At 37.9% G+C, this 20,857-nt stretch overlaps 1 protein-coding gene across 3 annotated transcripts in view; it reads right to left on the bottom strand.

Annotated features, from left to right (window-relative positions):
- Positions 1–20,857, bottom strand: part of ANKRD12 (ankyrin repeat domain 12) — a 146,741-nt gene that overhangs the window by 85,540 nt on the left and 40,344 nt on the right. For all 3 annotated transcript variants that reach the window (XM_066352938.1, XM_066352941.1, XM_066352939.1), the window contains exons 2-3: positions 16,608–16,745; positions 117–264 (exon numbers count right to left, since the gene is read on the bottom strand). In XM_066352938.1, coding sequence (XP_066209035.1) covers positions 117–264; positions 16,608–16,694 — 235 coding nt within the window. In that variant the 5' untranslated portion in view covers positions 16,695–16,745. The remainder of the gene's footprint in view (positions 1–116; positions 265–16,607; positions 16,746–20,857) is intronic.

The following is a 20,857-nucleotide window of genomic DNA, read 5'->3' as shown; positions in this document are numbered from 1 at the left end:
GGTAAATCTGAAACACTAAAATATAAAAATTTCTCTATTGGGGTAAAAGAGAAATGATATGAGAAAAACCATAGTATAAGATGATTTAAAATTTTATAGAAAACAAATTATTCTACCTGTGTCTGAATCTCGTTCTTCATTTCTTGATGGGCTGATGGTAAAAGGAAGTTTGCGTTTCATAGACGATTTCTCTTTCATCTCCTTGCCCACATCACTTCGATCAATTTTTGGAGTTCTGCTATAGGATGCAATCTTGTCTTTACTCTATGAAAAATCAAATATGAATAAAATTATAACATTAGCTAAGCAATACATACAGTATTAAAAATACTTTATGAAAGAAATTTTCAAACATACAAAAAAGTAGAGGGTATTATGAATCATCACTGTCTTCAACGTACTCATGAAGTTTCAATAATTATAATTTTTTTCTATCTTGTTTTGTACTTCCCTTTTGCTCAATAATAAAATTTTAAAATAACAATCAAGCAAAACAGCTTGACTATAATAGGACTCTATGTCTAAGTGTAATAGAGACATTATTACCAATGAATAAATATAAATGTGAAAAAGTGATTCTGGACTACATTAAATAATGTGTGCTTTATTAATATCTAGTGTCCACTCATTCAGGTGATTTCTACAGTTCTGCAGTTATTATCAAGTTCACTCTTATAATCTAAAATCTGAATTGGTATAGCACATCTAAACTCTGCTATGATGTTAACTCCTTTGTGAAAAACATGCCAGATACTAAGAATTAAGCTACATTACCTTAGCAGGAGAGCTTAAAAGAATAGCCTTCAAATAATAAAGACATCATAACTGTAGAGATTCTCACAAGCACACTGAAGAAGACACTAGCTTTCAACCCAAGATGGAAAATAAACTAAAGGAAGACCAAGGGGTAAAACAAGGGAGAAGAAGAGGCATAAGAAATAAAAATACTGACTTTTTTTTAAAAAAGTAGAATTTATCAATAAAACCAAAAAGTGGCTCTAAAAGAAAAATACAATAAAACTTTTACTAAATTTAATCATAAAAATGAGAGATAAGAGAAAAATAAAAATTGGGATTGAGACTTAAGTACAATTCCAGAGGAGATGCTCAAAAGTTACATAAGAATGTCCTGGTCAGATAACGTGGTTGTTTGGAGCGTCATCCTGACACAAAGAGGTTGCCAGTTTGATCCTAGGTCAGGGCACATACAGAAATGAAATGTTTCTGTCTCTCTCCCTTCCTCTCTCTAACATCAATAAATTAAGAATAATTTTTTAAAAAGTTAAAAATCACAGCATTCAATTTTATACCACTAAAAACCTAAGGCTTGAAAAAAAATAAATTATTTTTTAGAAAACATGCATTTCTAAAAATTAGTTTATAAAAGAAAAATTCAAGGAACTGATATTTTCCATTTCATATAAACAGTGCTACAGCTTGCTTAAAAGATGAGAAACAATCCAATCCTTATTTTCAAGAAAGAGCATGCATCATAGTCAAGCAGGATTGTTCCAAAGAATGTAAGAATAGTTCCTTATTAGAAAATCTTATGACAATAATCTCACTATTATTAAAATATTAAAGAAAAACCATATGATGTCCTTAACAAGTGATATTATCATCTGAACAGACTCCACTAATTCTTGATAAATCTATTAGCATATTGGGAAGACTCCCTTATATCTTAACTTGTAAAGATTATTGAAGAATAAAAGCTTCATTATTATCTATTTCTAAATTACAAAGTAAAATCCTATTTTTTCTTTTTGTAAGATTTTATTTATTGATTTTTTGGAGAGAGGAGAGGGAGAAAGGAGAGAGAGACAGAGAAAGAGAGGGAGAGTGAGAAAGAAGGGGAAGAAGCGAGAAGCATCTACTCATAGAATTGCTTCCTGTATGTGCCTTGACCAGGAAAGCCCAGGGATTCGAACCAGCGACCTCAGCATTCCAGGTCGATACTTTATCCACTGTGCCACCACAGGCCAGGTGACTGTTAAAATCCTCTTAATCTGTTTTTTTTCTCACTTATGCCAATGAAATGGAGCTTCACAGGCATGCATTTTGTTCATAAGGCTGCTTTAAAATGTAGGTTTAATTATTCAGGTATGATGAGACCAACAGATCAGGAGCCCACTGCCACTGAAAGACAGTTTGTTCCTCGCAGTTCCCAACAAGGGGCATGCCATATCACACAGGGCCACAAAAGTAAGCACCAAGAAGGGTGAGGAGGCAAAGAAAGAAGAGGGAAATATAAGCAAAAGCTTTTATTGTGGTTTCGCAGGCTATGAAGGTATTGTACAGGTACTGTTTCTCTAGACTTGGCTCTAGGGTGATTATCCCTTTGAGTAGTGAATTTTTTTCATGCTCACTAACCCCTGGAAGTGAGTTTTTTTTTCAAAAAAATGAAATTAGTTCCAGTTACTCTGGATGGTCAGGAGGCACGAGGAAGTACATGAATGTCTGTGCTACTCACAGGGTTATTAGGGCAGGGGGAATAGTAGCCCAGAGTATGTGAGCTGAAAAAAATTGGTGGTTGCAGATGGACTCAGGACTGGTTGGTTTGCATATGAAAGGTGTGGTCATAAGTGAGTTGTTCACTATATCTAGGAATTGACTAGCCCTAGGAAGGGAAGTCTCCCCAGAGTCACCAAGGTCTAGATGTCAAAATATCAGAAGTAAAAAGGCATGATTAATATCAACAATTCTAGAGACTTGTCTTAGAAATAGGAATCTTTGTTATTAACAAAAGAATCTAAGAAAAACATGAAGATGTCCCTTCTCCCTTACATCTGTGTAAATGAAGATACTGTTCTGTATCATAAAACAAGTTAAAAGAAACCAATTTGGTAACATGTTAACAGAAATTGCTCACAAGAATATACTGATCATGCTCTCCTGTACAATATGGTGATCATATGAATAATACTAACTGCCATGAACCTGTTCTGTTCTCTGTAAAATAACACTGTCTTTGGAAGTGTTATTTAAACTTAGGGTTTTGTGAGATTCTTAATACTTTAAACATTATTTTCAGATCTGGTGAAAGAAATGTTCAAAAAAATAGTTACTTCTGATATAGTCTTGAGCTTTCTATATTACTAAATGGTATAAATATCAATTCAGGAAAGAATAATTCGCACATTCTCCTTCCATATTTTGACTTTCTCATTTAATGTTTTCTGTTCAATAACATACAAAAGCATTCATATATAGTAATGAATGGCAACACAAGAATGACCTTCCATCTCACCTGCTCTTAAACAATATACTGGTAGCCTTTACCAACTAGTAAGATAGAAAAAGAAGTAAAAATTTATCTTGAAAAAAGAGAAAAAAATGTACAACTACACAGATAAACAGAAAACTCTTTAAATATAAACCAAAATGTTAATAATTAACGAGCAATAATGGCATTTCAGGTATGTTGGGAGACAATTCTCCATGGCTCTCCTGCATTTCTGAACATCTTGCAAACAGAGGTACTAACTCCCTTTGTTCCAGACTATCTTTTCAAGGATATCTAGCTTGGGAAGACATACTGTCTCCCCCTGATGCAAAGGGCATATCTATTTACTATTCAGCAAAATAAATAATTTCTCCCTTTAGGGAAAAGATCAGGTAGATTCACTGTCCATTATAACAGATTTGGGGTTCCTCTCCTATAACACAACCTACTGTAGACATAGTTGTCACCTAGTCCTCTTTGCAACCCCTTGTGAATAACGGAGCTCAGGGAACAGGCAGAAATGTCGATATACTCCAACTGCTATTGCTATGAGAAATAAACTTTCCTTTCTGTCTGGGCCCAGTCTCACATCTTCTGCCAAAATCCATGAAACTGATTAGATTGCAAGTAGGTTAGAGTAAAATCACAACTTCTTTACAGTTTTTGACAAGACAACTTCTATTTTCTTTATTCTTATGTGTATTTTCTACAATGAATATGTATTATTTTATGGGAATAATTAAAAAAGCCTCAATTATCACTTGGATAGGAGATAATGAAAGCATGAATTATACTGATGATGAAAAAAATAGGGAAGAGCAGCTGATTCTCTCACATTTTATGAATTTAACTCAGGTTTTAAATGATCAGAGCAGGTTTTATAAAAGATTACGTTTGGCAAATTGTAAATACTAATTTATTGCTAAAAACTGATGTGGTAAAATTTTTAAACTAAAACTAATGGGGAAAACAATTCCACAGATTAGCAATGAAAGGATAAAATATTTGAAGAATTGTGAGTAGATATTTTTGAAGGTTCAGTGAATGTTTTTATTCTTTGTAAGTAGATATTTTTGATGAACCTCTAACTACTGAAATATTTGGTGAGGTAATGAAAACATTTTTATTTTTTTTTAAATTTTTTTTAATTTATTAATTTTAGAGAGGAGAGGGAGAGAGAGAGAGAGAGAGAGAGAGAGAGAGAGAGAGAGAGGATAGAGAGAGAGAAGGGGGGAGGAGCTTGAAGCATCAACTCCCATATGTGCCTTGACCAGGCAAGCCAGGATTTCGAACCGGCGACCTCAGCATTTTCAGGTCGACGCTTTATCCCACTGCGCCACCACAGGTCAGGCCATGAAAACATTTTATATTAAAAGTATATTGCTATGGCATGTGAATATTACTTAAAATGATACTCTATTTAAATAAATACATTTAAAAAATTAAATTTTGATTCAGGTTATTTTATTAATTTAGGATCTCGTACCAGCAATAGTCCGTGCCATATTAAACTATAAAAAAGATCTTTTTTAATATAACAATGGCACATTCATTTCTAAAAAGTCTATGAAAGAAAAAACAGCATAAGATAGAGGCTGGCTTCAAGGCCAATCAAGCTATTATGAGAATATGCTTTTAAATGTACAGGTGAGGATTATGATCATGCCTTCTTTTCTTCTACCCTCTCTTCTAACTTCATTTTGTAAGAGGCAACAGTAATATAGTCTATATGCAGGAAATGTGGAATGAAAATTATGGCCCTTCCTCTTTTAAGGTGCAAATAAGCAGTCAAATATCCATTTAAAAGTGAAGAAAATTCTTTCTAATAGCTTTTGACGTCAAGCTGCTTGAAAAAAAATCCCAAAACATGTCAGCAAGTACCTCATGCACATTGCCTCAGAAGAGCTGTGACCCTTATCCAAACAAACTTATGATCTTGAAAATATGTGAATCATTCAAAAGAGGCTCAAGACAGTTAAATAAATCCCATTAGGTAAAGCAAAAGTTAAAAAATGAGGAACCTAAGAGTTTGTACATATTATAAAACCTATCTGTTTTATAAACCTAGTGATTAATGTCTTAATTTATTTAAACTGTTTTTAATAGAAATGTTAGTGATACTTTTGTTCTCATCTCTACACTTTTAAGAAATCACACTTTCATGACAGCAATGCTCAGAGCACTACTGTATATTTAGTAGCAGCTTTCAAAAGATACACACAAAGACCTAAGACAAGAATAAAACCTCATCAAGTTTGGCCTTATAAATTCAAACCCAAAAAGTAACATCGAGCAGCCCAAGTATAATTTCACAGACACAAACCACTATATTTAAACGTTTAGAAATAAAAGTTTTAATTCTTTCCTCAAATCTAATATTGTATTCTGTCCCTACAACTTTACTGAAATTACTTTTACCAAGGTCATTTTAAGGTGTCTCAACTGATGAAATCCAATGGCCTCACCTTTCCTAAAAACCTCTGTGGCAATTGGCATAGACTCCCTTAGCCACTCTTTTCTGTGTAACTTCCCCCGGTGTTCTGTCCTCGTTATTCTCTATCAACTTCTCCTAAAATATTTTGAATTCTTCAAGGTATACTCTCCTTCACTCTTACCCCACACTCTTTAGGTGATATCTTCATATGCACAGGTTAATTTATTTCAGTTTAGCTTTTGAGTGCTAGATTCATATCTAACTGCCTACTAATACATCTAACTTGGGTGTTCTGATAGCCAACTCAATTCAACAGTACCAACCAACTATTCTTCTCAAAACAATGGGTTCCTTTTCCTGAATTCTCTTTCAAGGAATAATAGTCCAATCAATCTCAAAGCAGAATCAGACAAGTTTATACACAATTCAGCTTAATTCGTTCAACCACTTTTAGATCTGCCAACTTCTCTCCATCCCAACAGACACTGTTCACACTGCCTTTTGCTTATCTATTTTTAACAACACTCTTAACTGGTCTCTACTATGGCATTTTCCTTCTGGCTCACTGGTTACAGGATAAATTCCAAGATCCTTAGCAAGACAAACAAGACCATAATGAACTGAACTCCTGTCTAATGCTCATCTCCTACCCTCCATCCTTTATAGGCTTACACAGCCTGCCTTGGTACAGATTCATGTCTATTTTACATCCTCTCCTCGCACTACTCTGTGTCCCCATTTTCCTACTGGTTACATACTTATTCATCCCTCAGAATCCAGATTAAGTATCTTTCCTATAACACCATCCCTGAACCTCCTAGGATTGCTTTTATCCTTTTTGTTCAGCATTGTACACTCAATACTTTCATCAGTGTTTCTTAACAATGGTACAGAAATTCTCAAAGTATGGTCCCTGAGACCACTTGAGGGGATCTGCAAGGTCAAAAACATGCTCATAATAACCCTATTATATCTTTATCTTCATCTCTCATTCTCTTGAGGTTTCTAAAACCTATATGACAAGTGATATCTGAACACACTGAATAAAGAACCAGATGAAAATTTGGCCATTTTCTGTGAAGCCAGACATTAATTATTTGAAATACCAGTGAGTGCTTCTATTTTTTTTTAAATTTTTTTATTTTTTAGGTGAGAGGAGGGGAGATAATGAGGCAGACTCCCCGCATGCATACCAACCAGTATCCACCCGGCAACACCGTCTATAGCCAATGCTCTAGCACCGAGCTATTTTTAGTGCCTGAGGCTGATGCACTTGTGCCAATCAATCAATCTCCAGTACCTGGGGCCACATTTGAATCAACTGAGTTGGCTGCAGGAGAGGAAGAAAGAGAGGAGGGAGAGAGAAGCAGATGGTCACTTCTCTTGTGTGCCCTGACCAGGAATTGAACCAGGATGTCTACATAGGCCAGGCCAACACTCTATCCACTGAGCCACCGGCCAGGGCTCAATAAGCACTTTCTCACTAATATTTTTGTCTTGGAATACAGAGATACCTCATTTTATTACATTTTGCAGATACTATGTTTTCATCAACCAAAAGACAAGAGCCTCCACCAGCAAAAAAAATATGACTCAGTCAAGAATCAGCTGGTGTTCAGAATTTTAGCAATAGTTTTTAATTAAGGTATGTAAATTTTTTTGGGTGTAATGCTATTGAATACTTAAAAGACTACAATAGAGTGTAAAGTAACTTTTATATACACTGGGAAACCAAAAAAAAATTGTCTTGCTTTATGGTGAAATTCACTTTTCTGCAATGGTCTAGAACTGAACCAGTAGTAACTCTGAGGTATGCCTGTATTAGTTCTTTTTCAGAAAAATATATTATGTGTGTTAACACATAATATTTTATTATTTTTAAGACCAATTAATAAACATTCAAATTCTTTTGTTTTAATTTCTGATATTATAAATTACAACAGATATAACCACACATAAAAAAGCTCTTTAGGATCTTCAGTTATGTTGAAGAGTATGCCCTGAGAGCAAAACATTTCAGACACACAGGTACAGTCTTCAAGGCCCTGATCAAATGGCCCCGTGGAAAGTGTCATCCCAGAGCACCAAGGTCACAGGTTCAATTCCCGATCAGGGCACATAGGAAAAGCAATCAGTAAGTGCACAACTAAATGGAACAATTAAGTGGAATGAGTTCATGCTTCTCCCCCCCAGATCAAAGGGAGAAAAAAAAAGTATTCATAAAGTTTAGACCACATCCTAAACTCATTTCATTCCAACAGGCACAGGAGAGGCACATGACACAACAGGAATCCCGCATAAAGTCTGTTGGATAAAAAAAAAAAATTAATGAACTCACTCTCCTTAAGAATTTATCACATTAAAATACTGTATATTTGGGGAAATTTTTATGGTGAAATGAAGATATTGGCAATTTACCTCCCCAAGGAACAACTATAAATCTAGACAAAATTGTGAAAAACAACCATTTCAAGGTTCTAAAAATTGAAAAAAGTAAAGAACAAGTTGAGAACCATTTTCTTCAAGAAAAACTACTGAACTATGGATAAGAACAGTAAGTATATCTGGCATTCTTGCCTGGGGTTGTATTCATGCCCTGGCCAATGCTGTTTACATAAAGTGCTACCCAGGTGGGGCTGACAATAAAAATCAGCATCTTGGCTGCCAGAGTACCAACCTGAATTGGTGTAGAGGGCTGAAACCCACACTGTTGATAAAAACAGCAAACAGGGTAGGAAACAAATAGAAGAATAAAAACACTGTTCTACTACCCTAAGGTTGTGTTTCCACTGCAGGGGAGCAGCATCTGGTAGATAAGCCAGAAATTTCACAGGAAGACAATAGAAATAAGAGACATAAGGAGTGCAATTAAGACCACCACTTATGCATGTCTGGCATGTAAATGTCAGAGAGGCTACATAAATATGCAAGAAGACCTAAGAAGGGCTAAGCTCTCCATACGTCTCTCACTGGGAGGTTGTATGCATCTGCTAGAGAAATCCACACATCCTTGGTTGATTAGTGGGCTACATATAAGCAAAGGCAAAATCTGAGTGAACCTAACAGAAAGAAAATGCCAGTGCAGATATAAAAAAATGCCTCAACACTGAATGTACTTCCCAACACACAGACAAGTCTGTCACCAGAAGGTGAAAGCAAGCCGTTGGGTCAAGGCAATGTGGGTAAATGCAGTACTAGAATCCTCCTACAACCACATCAAAATTACAACTAAACTAGATTCAGCCTGAAATCTAGCTGAATGGAAGTCCTTTAACTAAGGAAATAAAAAAGAAGCCACATAGAGACTGGCACACCCACTTCTGGTGGATAAAAATCAGGAGGGATAGCTTTGCTACGGTGGTCGACCTGAGAAGGGGTACCAACTCCACATCAGTCTCCCCAGCCTCGGGTTCCAGTGCCAGAAAGAGGTCCCTATGATTACTGGCTATAAAAACCAGCAACGATTGTCGCTGGGTGAGATGAAGGGCTATTGGGAGTCCCACACAGTTCCTCTTAATGGGCCCATGCACAGATTTACTTGTGTTCACTCCCTCTGAGCTTCAATGCTGGGGCAGCAGCTTGAAAGGCACCAAAGACATATGGGGAAGAACCGAATTGTCTAGCATCAGAGCAAGAACTGGAGGGGTAACTTTCTTGCAGACATAAATGCTGGCAGAGTCGTTATTCATTTTCTGAGGCTACTTCCACAGGGCCAGCAGGTGGGTACAATATCTGAGTCTCCATCAACCTGGCTATCATTATTCACTCTACTCTGGTGAATCCCTGAGACCCCATCCCACCCAACTTTAGGGCCTACCCATGCCGTTTCCAATGGCTTTTCCATACAAATGGTCTATCTTGACTCATGCTTCAGACTACCCTAAAATCGCTCAAACAAAAAGCATCTGGACTCCATGTGCCCCATACCTCTCACTAATAGTTCATGGCTTGACACTAGCAATATCTGGCCTGTTTGTGGCTTGGCCTCTCCTGGGCACCTCGAAGCCAAGCGAAAGTAGCAGCAATCTGCAGATGGCTTTGTAGCTCATGCTGGGTGGCCCCAGGTAGAACATGGGCAGTGGCTGACCTTGGCCTACACATCCTAGGAGGCCTCAGAGTCAGTGCACCCAGTGGACAGCTTCAGACCAAGTCAAAGCACCACTCAACAACCTTCACAAGCGACACACTCAAGGACCCAATGAGTACTAGAGCCCCAATGAAATAAATCCTGCTATGTGGGCCAGTTACAGCTGATCCTCCTTGGTGGTCTTGGCCAGTCCTTGCAGGCAATTGGCCTGGGGGTAAATACCACGTTTGCTGTACAAACAGCAATCAAGACTCAGTTACAACAGGAAGGTATACACAGCCCACAGAGGAGGGTGGTGCACACCTGGAGTGTCCAGCTTGGGTGACAGGGAGGCTGTGCCATCAGTCCCTACAGAACACCCACTGCATAAGGCCACACTCTACCAAGCCCGGGAGATCACAGCAGCTCTACCTAACACATAGAAACAAACACAGGGAGGCTGCTAAAATTATACAAAGAAGCATGTTCTAAATGAAAGAACAGAACTCCAGAAAAACAAACAAAATGGAGAAAAGCAATCTACTGGATGAGTTCAAAACACTGGCTATAAGCATGCTCAATGAACTTAGGGGAAAAGTAGATGAACTTAGTGAGAACTTCAACAGCTTAAAAAAGGACACGGAAATCATAAAAAAGAACCAGTTAGAAATTAAGGACACACTAACTGAAAAGAAGAGTAATTTACAAGGAACCAGTAATAGAGTAGTTGAAACTGAGAATTAAATCAGTGATTTGGAAGATAAGAAATAAAAATAAATAAATAAATAAATAAATAAAACAAAACCTAATCAGAATAGCAAAAAGAAAAAAAATTCCCCCCCAAATAACAATAGCATAAGGAGCCTCTCGGACATCAAACATACAACATTTGCAACATGAGGATGCTGGAAGGAGAAGAGAGAAAGCAAGAAATGAAAACCTATTTGAAAAAGCAGCAGAAAAGTTTCCTAAACCTGGTGAAGGAAAAAGACATACAAGGAAGTCAAGGAAGTGCAGAGTTCCAAAGATGAAATAAAAAAGACCCACATCAAAGCACACCATAATTAAAATGCCAAAGGTTGAAGACAGGGAATCTTAAAAGCAGCAAGAGAAAAGCAATTAGCTACCAGGGAGCTACCAGAAGATTGTCAGCTGATTTCTCAAAAGGAACTTTGCAGGCTGGAAGGCAGTGACAAAAAATATTCAGTGATGCAAAGCAAGGGTCTACAACACCAAGATTACTCTACCCAGAAAGTAGGATCATTTAGGATCAAGGAACACATAAAGAGCTTCTCAGACAAAACACAGCTAAAGGAGTTCATCACACCAAACTAGTATCACATAATGTGTTAAACAGTCTTCTTTAAAAAGAAGAAAAAATAAATAAATAAAAAGTATGAACAATAAAATCACAACAAACACATTTCTATCAATAATTGAATCTAAAAGAAAACAAAACAAATGAACATGCAGAACAGAAATAGCCTCCTAGATACAGAGAACATTTTGATAACTGCCAGATGGGAGGGATGTTGAGAGGGGGGAGAGAAAAAAAGGTAAAGAGATTAAGAAGTACAAATTGATTGTTACAGAACAGTCATGTGGATGTAAAGTACTGCATAAGGAATATAGTCAATGATATTTTAATAACTATGTATGGTGTCAAATGGGTATGAGATTTATCAGCATGATCACTTACTAAGTTATATAATGTCTAACCACTGGTGTATACACCTGAAACTAATATAATATTGTATGTCAACTGTAATTAAAAAATAAAAAATGATTTAAATTAAAAATAAAAAAAGAAGGTGAAATAGTCTTACTGGTTCATGCCTGACCCATGGTGGCACAGTGGATAGAGCATCAACCAGTAATGCTGAGGTCCCAGGTTAGAAACCCTGAAGTTACCAGCTTGAGCATAGGGTCACTACCTTGAGCATGGGATAAGTGACATAATCCCATGGTCGCTGGCTTGAGCCCCTTGACAAAGGCACATATGAGAAAGCAAACAATAAACAGCTAAAGTGCTGCAACTACAAATTGGTACTTTTCATCTCTCTCCCTTTCTGTCTCTCTTTGTTGTGTGCGTAAGAAAAAAAAAGCACCTTACTGGCTCATGATATTTGAACCATTCAATGGCTCCTAATCTAGCTATGTAGACACAGGGGTAACCCCTAGGAAGCAATACTAAAAAAGAGAAAGAAAAATGAACACCAGTGGTTGTGACAAATACCACAGGAGAGCTCCTAACATTTTACTAAAAACAAATCAAACAAAAACCATATCAACAACTACAACTTTCAGGTGGAAAATGAGACTCCAGAGCTGCTGCATATATGACCTAAATTGTTCAGTTTTCAATAAAAATGAAGACATACAAAAGAGTAAGGAATTCAGCAAAAACTTCTCTGAGAGAACTCAGATATTTGATGTGGCAAGACTAGAAAGAAAGAAAACAATTTTTTTTTTGTATTTTTCTGAAGCTGGAAATGAGGAGGCAGACAGACTCCTGCATGTGCCCAACCGGGATCCACCCAGCATGCCCACCAGGGGGCGATGCTCTGCCCATCTGGGGCGTTGCTCTGTTGCAACCAGAGGCATTCTAGCGCCTGAGGCAGAGGCCATAGAGCCATCCCCAGCGCCTGGCCCACTTTGCTCCAATAGAGCACTGGCTACGGGAGGGGAAGAGAGAGACAGAGAGGAAGGAGGGGGGAGGGGTGGAGAAGCAGATGGGCGCTTCTCCTGTGTGCCCTGGCTGGGAATCGAACCCGGGACTCCTGCACGCCAGGCCGACGCTCTACCACTGGACCATCTGGCCAGGGCCAAGAAAACAATTTTTAATGAATTAGAATATGACAATAATAGCATCAAACAGAGAATATCAATTTTAAAAAAAAATTACAAAAAGTTCCAAATGGAAAAAATGGATTTGAAAATAACTGAAAATGTTATTAGACATGTTCAACAGTAGATGTGAGATAAGAAAAAAAGAAAAAGGTAAATTAAACACCCAAATTTCATGAAATACTGTTAACCTATAAATCCAAGAAGCTCAATAAACCCCACATAAAATAAGGAACCCTAAACACATTACAGTCTCTGTTTGACAAAAGAGAGAACAGCAATAAAAAAAAAAAGATTCACTAGGACAATGGCACAATATAATTAACAGTTGATCTCTCATCAGACAGTTAAAGAAAGAAAGAAGTGGGATGACATATTCAATCCAATAAAAGGAAAATTCAACTAAGAATTCTAATATCTTGGCCCTGGCTGAGTAGCTCAGTTGGTTACAGAACATTCTTGACATGGTAGGGCAGTGTAAAACCAGGATACATACAAGAATCAACCAATAAATGCATAAAATAGAAACAAATTGATGTCTCTCTCTCTCTCCCTCCCTTTCCTCTCTTACTCTAAAAATCAATAAGAAAGGAAGGAAGGAAGAGAGGGAAGAAGGGAGGAAGGGAGGAAGGTAGGAAGGTGGGGAGGGAGGGAAGGAAGGAAAGAAAGAATTCTAGTATTCAACAAAACTATCCTTTGAAAATAAGGGCAAAGAATCATGAAAGACCATCTATCGCATAACTTCGTTTACATGAAATATTCAGAATGGGCAAGTCTATTTATATACATATATAAATGTATTAGTGGCTGCCTATGGCTGTCAGTTGGGGACAGAATACGGCACTCTGCTAATGGGTACACAGGGTTTATTTTCCGGTGAAAATATTCTAAAATTGATAGTAGCAATGATTATACAATTTTCTAGATACATTAAAAACTAATGAATAGTACACTTTCAGTAAATTGTATGGTGTGTGAATTACACCTAAATAAAGCTGTTTTCAGTTGTTTTTTTTTAAATGGCAAAATCAAAATACTCCTTGGTCAATGAAGACTGAGAGAAATCATGGATGAAGATCTGTCTTACAGTAAATACTAAAAAAAACCTCATAGACACTAAGGAAATAACACCAGGCAGTAACTTGAATCCATAGGAAGAAATACAGAGTATTAAAATTGGTAAATTTATAGGTAAAAAAAAAAGAACTGTACAAAAAAATTTTTTTTTTTTCTTTTAATACAGAAACAGAGAGAGGGACAGACAGAGACAGACAGACAGGAACAGAGAGAAATGAGAAGCATCAATTATTAGTTTTTCGTTGGGACACCTTAGTTGTTCATTGATTGCTTTCTCATATGTGCCTTGACCGTGGGGCTACAGCAGACTGACTAATCCCTTGCTTGAGCCAGCAACCTTGAGTCCAAGCTGGTGAGCTCTGCTCAAACCAGATGAGCCCACACTCAAGCTGGCAACCTCGGGGTCTCGAAACTGGGTCTTCTACATCCCAGTCCGACGCTCTATCCACTGTGCCACCGCCTGGTCATGCACTTCTGTTATTGTCTTAAAAGAAATAATTGTATGAAACAATAATTATAACATTCTGTTACTGCAGTGGTACTCAAAGTGTGTGCCAGGGCGCACTGGTGCACCCTAGAAGATTTCCAGGTGCGCCCTATGGTATTCCAGAGAAATATGTGCCTGTTGGGGACCAAAAAACCAACAGGGTTTTTGGAGTTTAGATTTTTGGGAGACAGAGGTGTGGGGAATTGGCTGTAAGTTGACAGTCTGCCCAACCCCCCACCTCACCTGCCTGATTATGTTGCAAAAGGCTGTTAAGCTGTGGTGCTGGATTTTTTACACTACCCCCATATTCCCCGGAAAGACTGGAGGCAAGTTTTTTTCTATCCTTTGTTTGATGTAAAGTTAAGATGATATATGGTGGGGGTTTTGGATTGATGATTAAACGTAAGGTATTGTCTCTTGAAGCCTTTTGGATTTCTATAAAAGAAGAATATGTGGCAGTATCTAAAAAAGCTTTGAACATTTTACTACAATTTTCAAGATCCTATGTATGTGAATTAGGGTTTTCTACCCTCAACACAATTAAGAGTAAAAAGAGAGGAATTCTTCAATGTACTAACGAAGAAATGAGAGTTTGCCTTTCAAATATATGCCCAAACATTGAAGAAATCGCTAGGACACATTAGGCTCATGTTTCTCATAAACACAAGAATGAAAAAACAACACATTTGCGCCGGGACCTGCTGAATTTACTATATCTTACTAAGAATGTATCTATATATATAAAAAGATATCTTTTTTGTCGTTCTTTTATTTTTTAACCTCTTTTTTAAAAATTCTAAAAAGCATAACTCAAAACATATAACATAAAAAATTTTAATGTCAGAATAAATTTAATTTTGTCGTATTTATTTCATTTAATTACCATAGAAGCATGCTTGGACTTTATATTTTTTTCTTTAATATTTGACTTAATTATTATAACATATTTCTCAGAAATCTGTATATAGTGTGCCTACAATTATTTGTAGGATTTTAAATGCACCTCGACTTCAAAAAGTTTGAGAACCACTGTATTACTGCATTAAATAACAAATGTAGATGTAATCTCATAGATAACACAAAGGAAGGGTAAGAAATGAAGCTACATTGGAATACTGTTGCTATTTTTACTGGAATAAAATCAATATTAAGCTGTAGTAATTAGAATGCACATTATAATCCCTAGATCAACATTTTAAAATTATAGTTCACAAAATATTCTTTAAAAAAACCACAGAAATCTATATACATTTTTTAAAAAGGCAGCATAGATAAAAAACAAAAAGACATGAAATATATAAGAACAAAGAGCAAAACAGCAGGTATAAATCCAACTTTATCAACAACTAAAACATGAGTAAGCACTACGATTAAAGGGTAGAGTGCCAGTGCAACCAGCAAGAAAAATATATAAAAGAATCCATATATTGGAAAAGAAGTAAAATTATCTTTATATGCAGGTGCCATCATCACATATATAGAAAATCCTAAAGAATCCACAAAGTTTTAGAACCAATAAATGAGTTCAGTAAAAAGATTGGCTACACTTGACCAGGCAGTGATGCACTGAATAGAGCATCAATCAAACTAGGACCCAGAGGACCCAGGTTCGATATCCTGAGGTTGCTGGCTTGAGTGCGGGCTCATCTGGCTTGAGCCTGGGATCATAGACATGATCCCAAGGTTGCTGGCTTAAGCAAGGGGTAACTTACTCTGCTGTAGCCCCCATCAAGGCACATATGAGAAGGTAATCAATGAACAACAACTAAGGAGCCACAATGAAGAACTGATATTTCTCATATTTCTTCCTTCCTGTCTGTCTCTATCTGTCCCTCTCTCTGTCACAAAAAAAAAAAAAAAAAAAAAGACTGGACACAAGATCACTATATAAAATGACTTGTATTTCTCTATATACTAGCCATAAAAGAATCTAAAATAAAATTATCTACAACAGCGTCCAAAAGAATAAACTATGAACAATTTAACAACTGAAGTGCAATATCTGTACAATGAAAACTACAAAACATTGCTCAGAAAAGCTGAAGATCTAGATAAATGAAGAGATATGCTGTGGGATGAACTGGAAGACATATTGTTAAGATGATAATACAGTACTATTTAAGTGATCTACGGATTCAATGTACAGATCCTATAACATACATTACTATTAAAATCCCAGCAGGCCTATTTCCCTTTTACAGAAACTGACAAGCTAATTTTAAAATTTATATGAAAATGCAAACAACCCTAACTTGCCAAAACAATTTTTGAAAAGAAAGTTGAAACTTACAACTCCTGATTTTGAAAGCAGATTTAGGGTAGTGTGAGGTTTGGGGTGGGAATGGACCGACTGTAAATGGACATAAGGATCTTTTAGCAATGGTGTAGATGGCCTAAACTGGATTGTGATGATGGCTGCACAACTTTCCCCAGTTCCAAGAGTCAACAAATCTTTAGCAAAATAGTATACCTTTCTTCCATATGGTTTTTCTACCATATTGCTATCACTGTCAGAATTTTCACTCTGAACCGGTTTTGTGAACCCAGATTTGGGCATCTTATAGCTCTTCAGCTAGCCTCTTCTTTTATCAGTCTTCTCATCCTGGATCTGTAAAAAATGAATATATAATGGTTATTATATACCTCCACAATAAAACCTTCTTAAGGTTTACACAATATAGTGCAATTTGCAATACTGCATTTTGGTTTTCTCTACATCTCCGTAAGATAATTTACTTTCTTAGAGAAGCTATCTTAATCTAAAGTAAGTTTTCATTGAACAATTTGAGCTTGTAATTAAAGTTCTCTTGTTCAAGTGCACTCAGTCTGTCACTGAAGAGAAAAAAAAGAGCACTACCTTCATATTTCTTCTCACAATCTCTAGACTAATATTCAGTCTCCAGTTTTCTGGGTAACCAGAAGCAGCGGAGTGGCAGCGGTGGCAAAGGTTTTGTCATTCCAGCACAGTTCCACAGGTAGAAACTCCTGGTGAATTCTCTGAATTTAGTTCTGTATTGGTCTGTTATTTCTGAAGGTCTAACTAAGAACCTCAGAGGTTTAATCGGTAATTTTACAACATTTAATTCTATTTTAAATTAATTTAAATTAATTAAACCCTTCTTACTTAAAGGCCGCAGAGTGGTTTATTTTCTTTCACTGAACTGCCAGACATAACCAGGCATTTAGTCACCTTATCAACCTATTCATTGATTTAATCCTTATCATACTGTGCTAAATTATCACTTCATCATTTCTTTCCAATTTGTTCAGCCTTTTGTCTCCTGCTCTGCAATATGACTTAATAGGACAAGAACCCTCTTAGAAGGTGTGCTTATGTACAAGCTTGGGAGATCCAGAAAATATTCCAAGAAGATTTTACACATAAAAGGAAAGCCATGAGATTACACCTGTGTTGCTGTATGATGTTTTAGCCACAAGTGATTGCTGAAATTAACCCTTTGAGCAGACGAACATTCATGTATGTCCTCATGCCTCCTAACCATCCAGAATACAATTTATTTTAAAAATGTGTAAGGCAACATTAAAAAAAAGCAAATGTATGTTTTTCTTGTTTCCATAAATTGGTTATCAAACAAACATGGTTTTAAGTTAATAAAACTGTAACTGGAACTAATTTTTTTTGAAAAAAACTCACTCTCAGGCATCAGGAGTATGAAAAATACTATTCAAACGGTTAAAGTAATTAAAATTAGATTAAGTAGCTACATAGCTACGATCTACAGAGTGTAGATATACAATGCTTCTGTGGGGTGGTCGGCAATGGGGGAAGGTCACATGAAGAACCTAGACCCGGGAACCTTGGGCTAGGGCCGCCCACAACCAAGCACGCCAAAAGAAACTTCCCAGAGGTCCTTGGGAAAAGAGTGACCGTCCGTCAGCCAGTGAGATTTCACCACGTCATATTAGCTCTGGTCCCTCTGCGGACCTCTTCCGCTGGAGTCTCTTCCCTCCAGAGAGCCTCCTCCCTTCACTGGATCCTGTTTATCATTCACTTGCAAATACCAGTCTCTCTTTCTCCTCCCCTGCTGGCCAGGGCCCCTCTCTTCTCCACTGTGTTCTTAAGTCCCTCCTCCATCAGGCCATTCTCAGCCTGTCATTGTCCCTTTACACTGGTTTGCAGGACGCCCAACCCCAACCTGCTTGTAGGAAGGCCGGGCCTTGTCTTGCCTCTAGCTTCAGCATTTCTGGCTGGATCTAGGTGCCGGGTTCCCCAGGAGCCCCCCTCCTCTTATTCTCAACCCTCAAACCCTTATCCAAGACCTGTGAACATGGCATTTAAAGTTTTTAATGGTTGCAGCTAGTAGGAACAGGCCGAGGTTGTTCGCCAGGCCCACATGCAGCAGAAGGTAATGCTCCAAACCCAGGCTCTTGTGGCAACCCTGAGGCTGGCAGAGCAATGGGGGCAAGGCACAGGAAGTGCCCGACCCAAATCCAGGCCACAAAGAGGAATCCCACCAGCAGCTTGCTTTAAGTGTGGCAAGCAGGACCACTGTGCCCGACAGTGCCCCTGCCCGCGGCTGCCCACTAAGCCCTGCCCTAACTGCAAGCAGCCCAGTCACTGGCAGAGCAATTGCCCCTTTGGGCAACAGGATTTTTCCTCAACACCTCTACGTGGAGGATGAGCCAGCCAGGTGGGCACATTGCTCAAACTCCTAGGACATAGCCTGGACTCGGAAAACACAGGGTATGCTGCAAGTAGTGGGTAAGTTCATCTCATTTCTTGTGGACACGGGAGCTGCCTTCTCTGTTTTGCCACCACACTCTGGACCTCTAGTTCCCTCACAGGACTCGGTTATGGGAATGGATGGGACCCCTTCTTTTCCTCTTCGTACACCACCTCTGACATGCAGTCTTTCCCCTTCTTACACCACTCCTAACATGCAGTTTTGCCTCAAGCTTGCCTCCATACAGGACCACTGGCAGTTGGAACCACTGGAACCTACCCATCTCCAGCTCACCAAAAGGCTGGACCCTGCAAATCCCCCTATTACTCCACTTTTTTTTTTTTAATCCTTACAGGACTACATCAGCAAAGTTTCTCAACTCACAGCCAAACAGATGTTCCTCCTGACACCCCTCAAAGCCACCACCTTTTGATCACCCCCTCCCCACAATGCCTCTAATCAGCAGGAAGTAGGCCAGATAAATAAGTGGCGCCCCTAATTAACACAAAAGACCAGAATGTGGGGTGGTCGGCAATGGGGGAAGGCCACGTGGGGAACCCAGACCCGGGAATCTTGGCTAGGACCGCCCACAACCAAGTGCACCAAAAGAAACTTCCCAGAGGTCCTTGGGAAAAGAGCAACCGTACGTCAGCCAGAGAGATTTCACGACGTCATATTAGCTCGCCCACCCTAAAGGACCCCTTTATCCCTCACGCGGTTTAATCTGTGCGACTCCTCTGGCCTCTGTCCCCCGGGACCAGAGGACCTCATCAGGCGGGAAATGCTCTGTACTCAATAAAGCCTTTTATTATTCCACACTTTGTGGCTCCAGCCCCTTCCTTCTTCCTCGGCGGGGAAAAATATTATCACATAAAGCTTTATTGCTCAATACTGGAATAAACAAAGGCTGCTTGCCAATAAGATTATAAATGGAGCCACAACAAACAGAATGACATGTTATAATAGATCCATAGGTCTAAGTAAGTTACATTCTAATATCTATATGAATTATCAATACTCATATACTCTGAACAGAAGGTTAGTAAAATTTTCCATTTTTCCAAATTGTTCTACTGGTACTTTAATATTTGTCTGATTTAAACAGAAATAGAACAAAGTCTTTTTTAAAAACTGAGTTAGTTTGAAAATGATCAAACCTAGATTAAATTCATCTGGGTACAGCCAAATTAGAGTATATTCCAACACAAAAACTGTGGTAAAAAAAGCATTTGAGCCTGACCTGTGGTGGCGCAGTGGATAAAGTGTCGACCTGGAAATGCTGAGGTCGCTGGTTCGAAACCCTGGGCTTGCCTGGTCAAAGCACATATGGGAGTTGATGCTTCCAGCTCCTCCCCCTTCTCTCTCTCTGTCTCTCTCTCCTCTCTCTCCCTCTCTGTCTCTCTCTCCTCTTTAAAAATGAATAAATAAAATAAAAATTAAAAAAAAAGCATTTGATTTTTTTAAATTAAACAAGAACATCAGAAAAGCAAACAAGTCAAAGGAAGTTGTTCAACTATGCAAATGAGATGCAAAACCAACTTTTATTTCATTGGTGAAAATGCACTATACTAAAAGCTGAAAGTACTGGAGTATCTGTATGTTCCCTGATCCTTTAATTTTTGTGAGCAGTGTATTTTCTCCCACATGTTGCCTTTTGCTTTTTCATTTTGTTGTTTCCTTTGATGTGCAGAAGACTTATTTTGATGTAGTCCCACTTAGTTTTGCTTTTGTTGCCTGTGCTTTTGGTATCATATTTATGAAATCACTGCCAAGACCAATGTCAAGGAGCTTGTGGTTTTGGGTTTTCTGTTTAAGCCTTTAATCCATTTTTGTTAACTTTCGTGTAGGGTCCAATTTAATTCTTTTACTTGGGCATATAGTTTTCCCAACGCCATATACTGAAAAGACTATCCTTTCCCCATTTTGTGTTTTTGGCATCCTTGGCAAAGATTAGTTGACTGAATAAATATTAATGGGTTTATTAATGGGTTTATTTCTGGGCTATCTATTCTGTTCCATTGGTCCTTGTGTCTTT

Source organism: Saccopteryx leptura, chromosome 11, assembly GCF_036850995.1.
Source record: "Saccopteryx leptura isolate mSacLep1 chromosome 11, mSacLep1_pri_phased_curated, whole genome shotgun sequence".
Lineage (NCBI taxonomy): Eukaryota > Metazoa > Chordata > Mammalia > Chiroptera > Emballonuridae > Saccopteryx > Saccopteryx leptura.
Note: the sequence above shows the minus strand (reverse complement) of the source record. Positions and strands in the feature narration are given on the sequence as shown.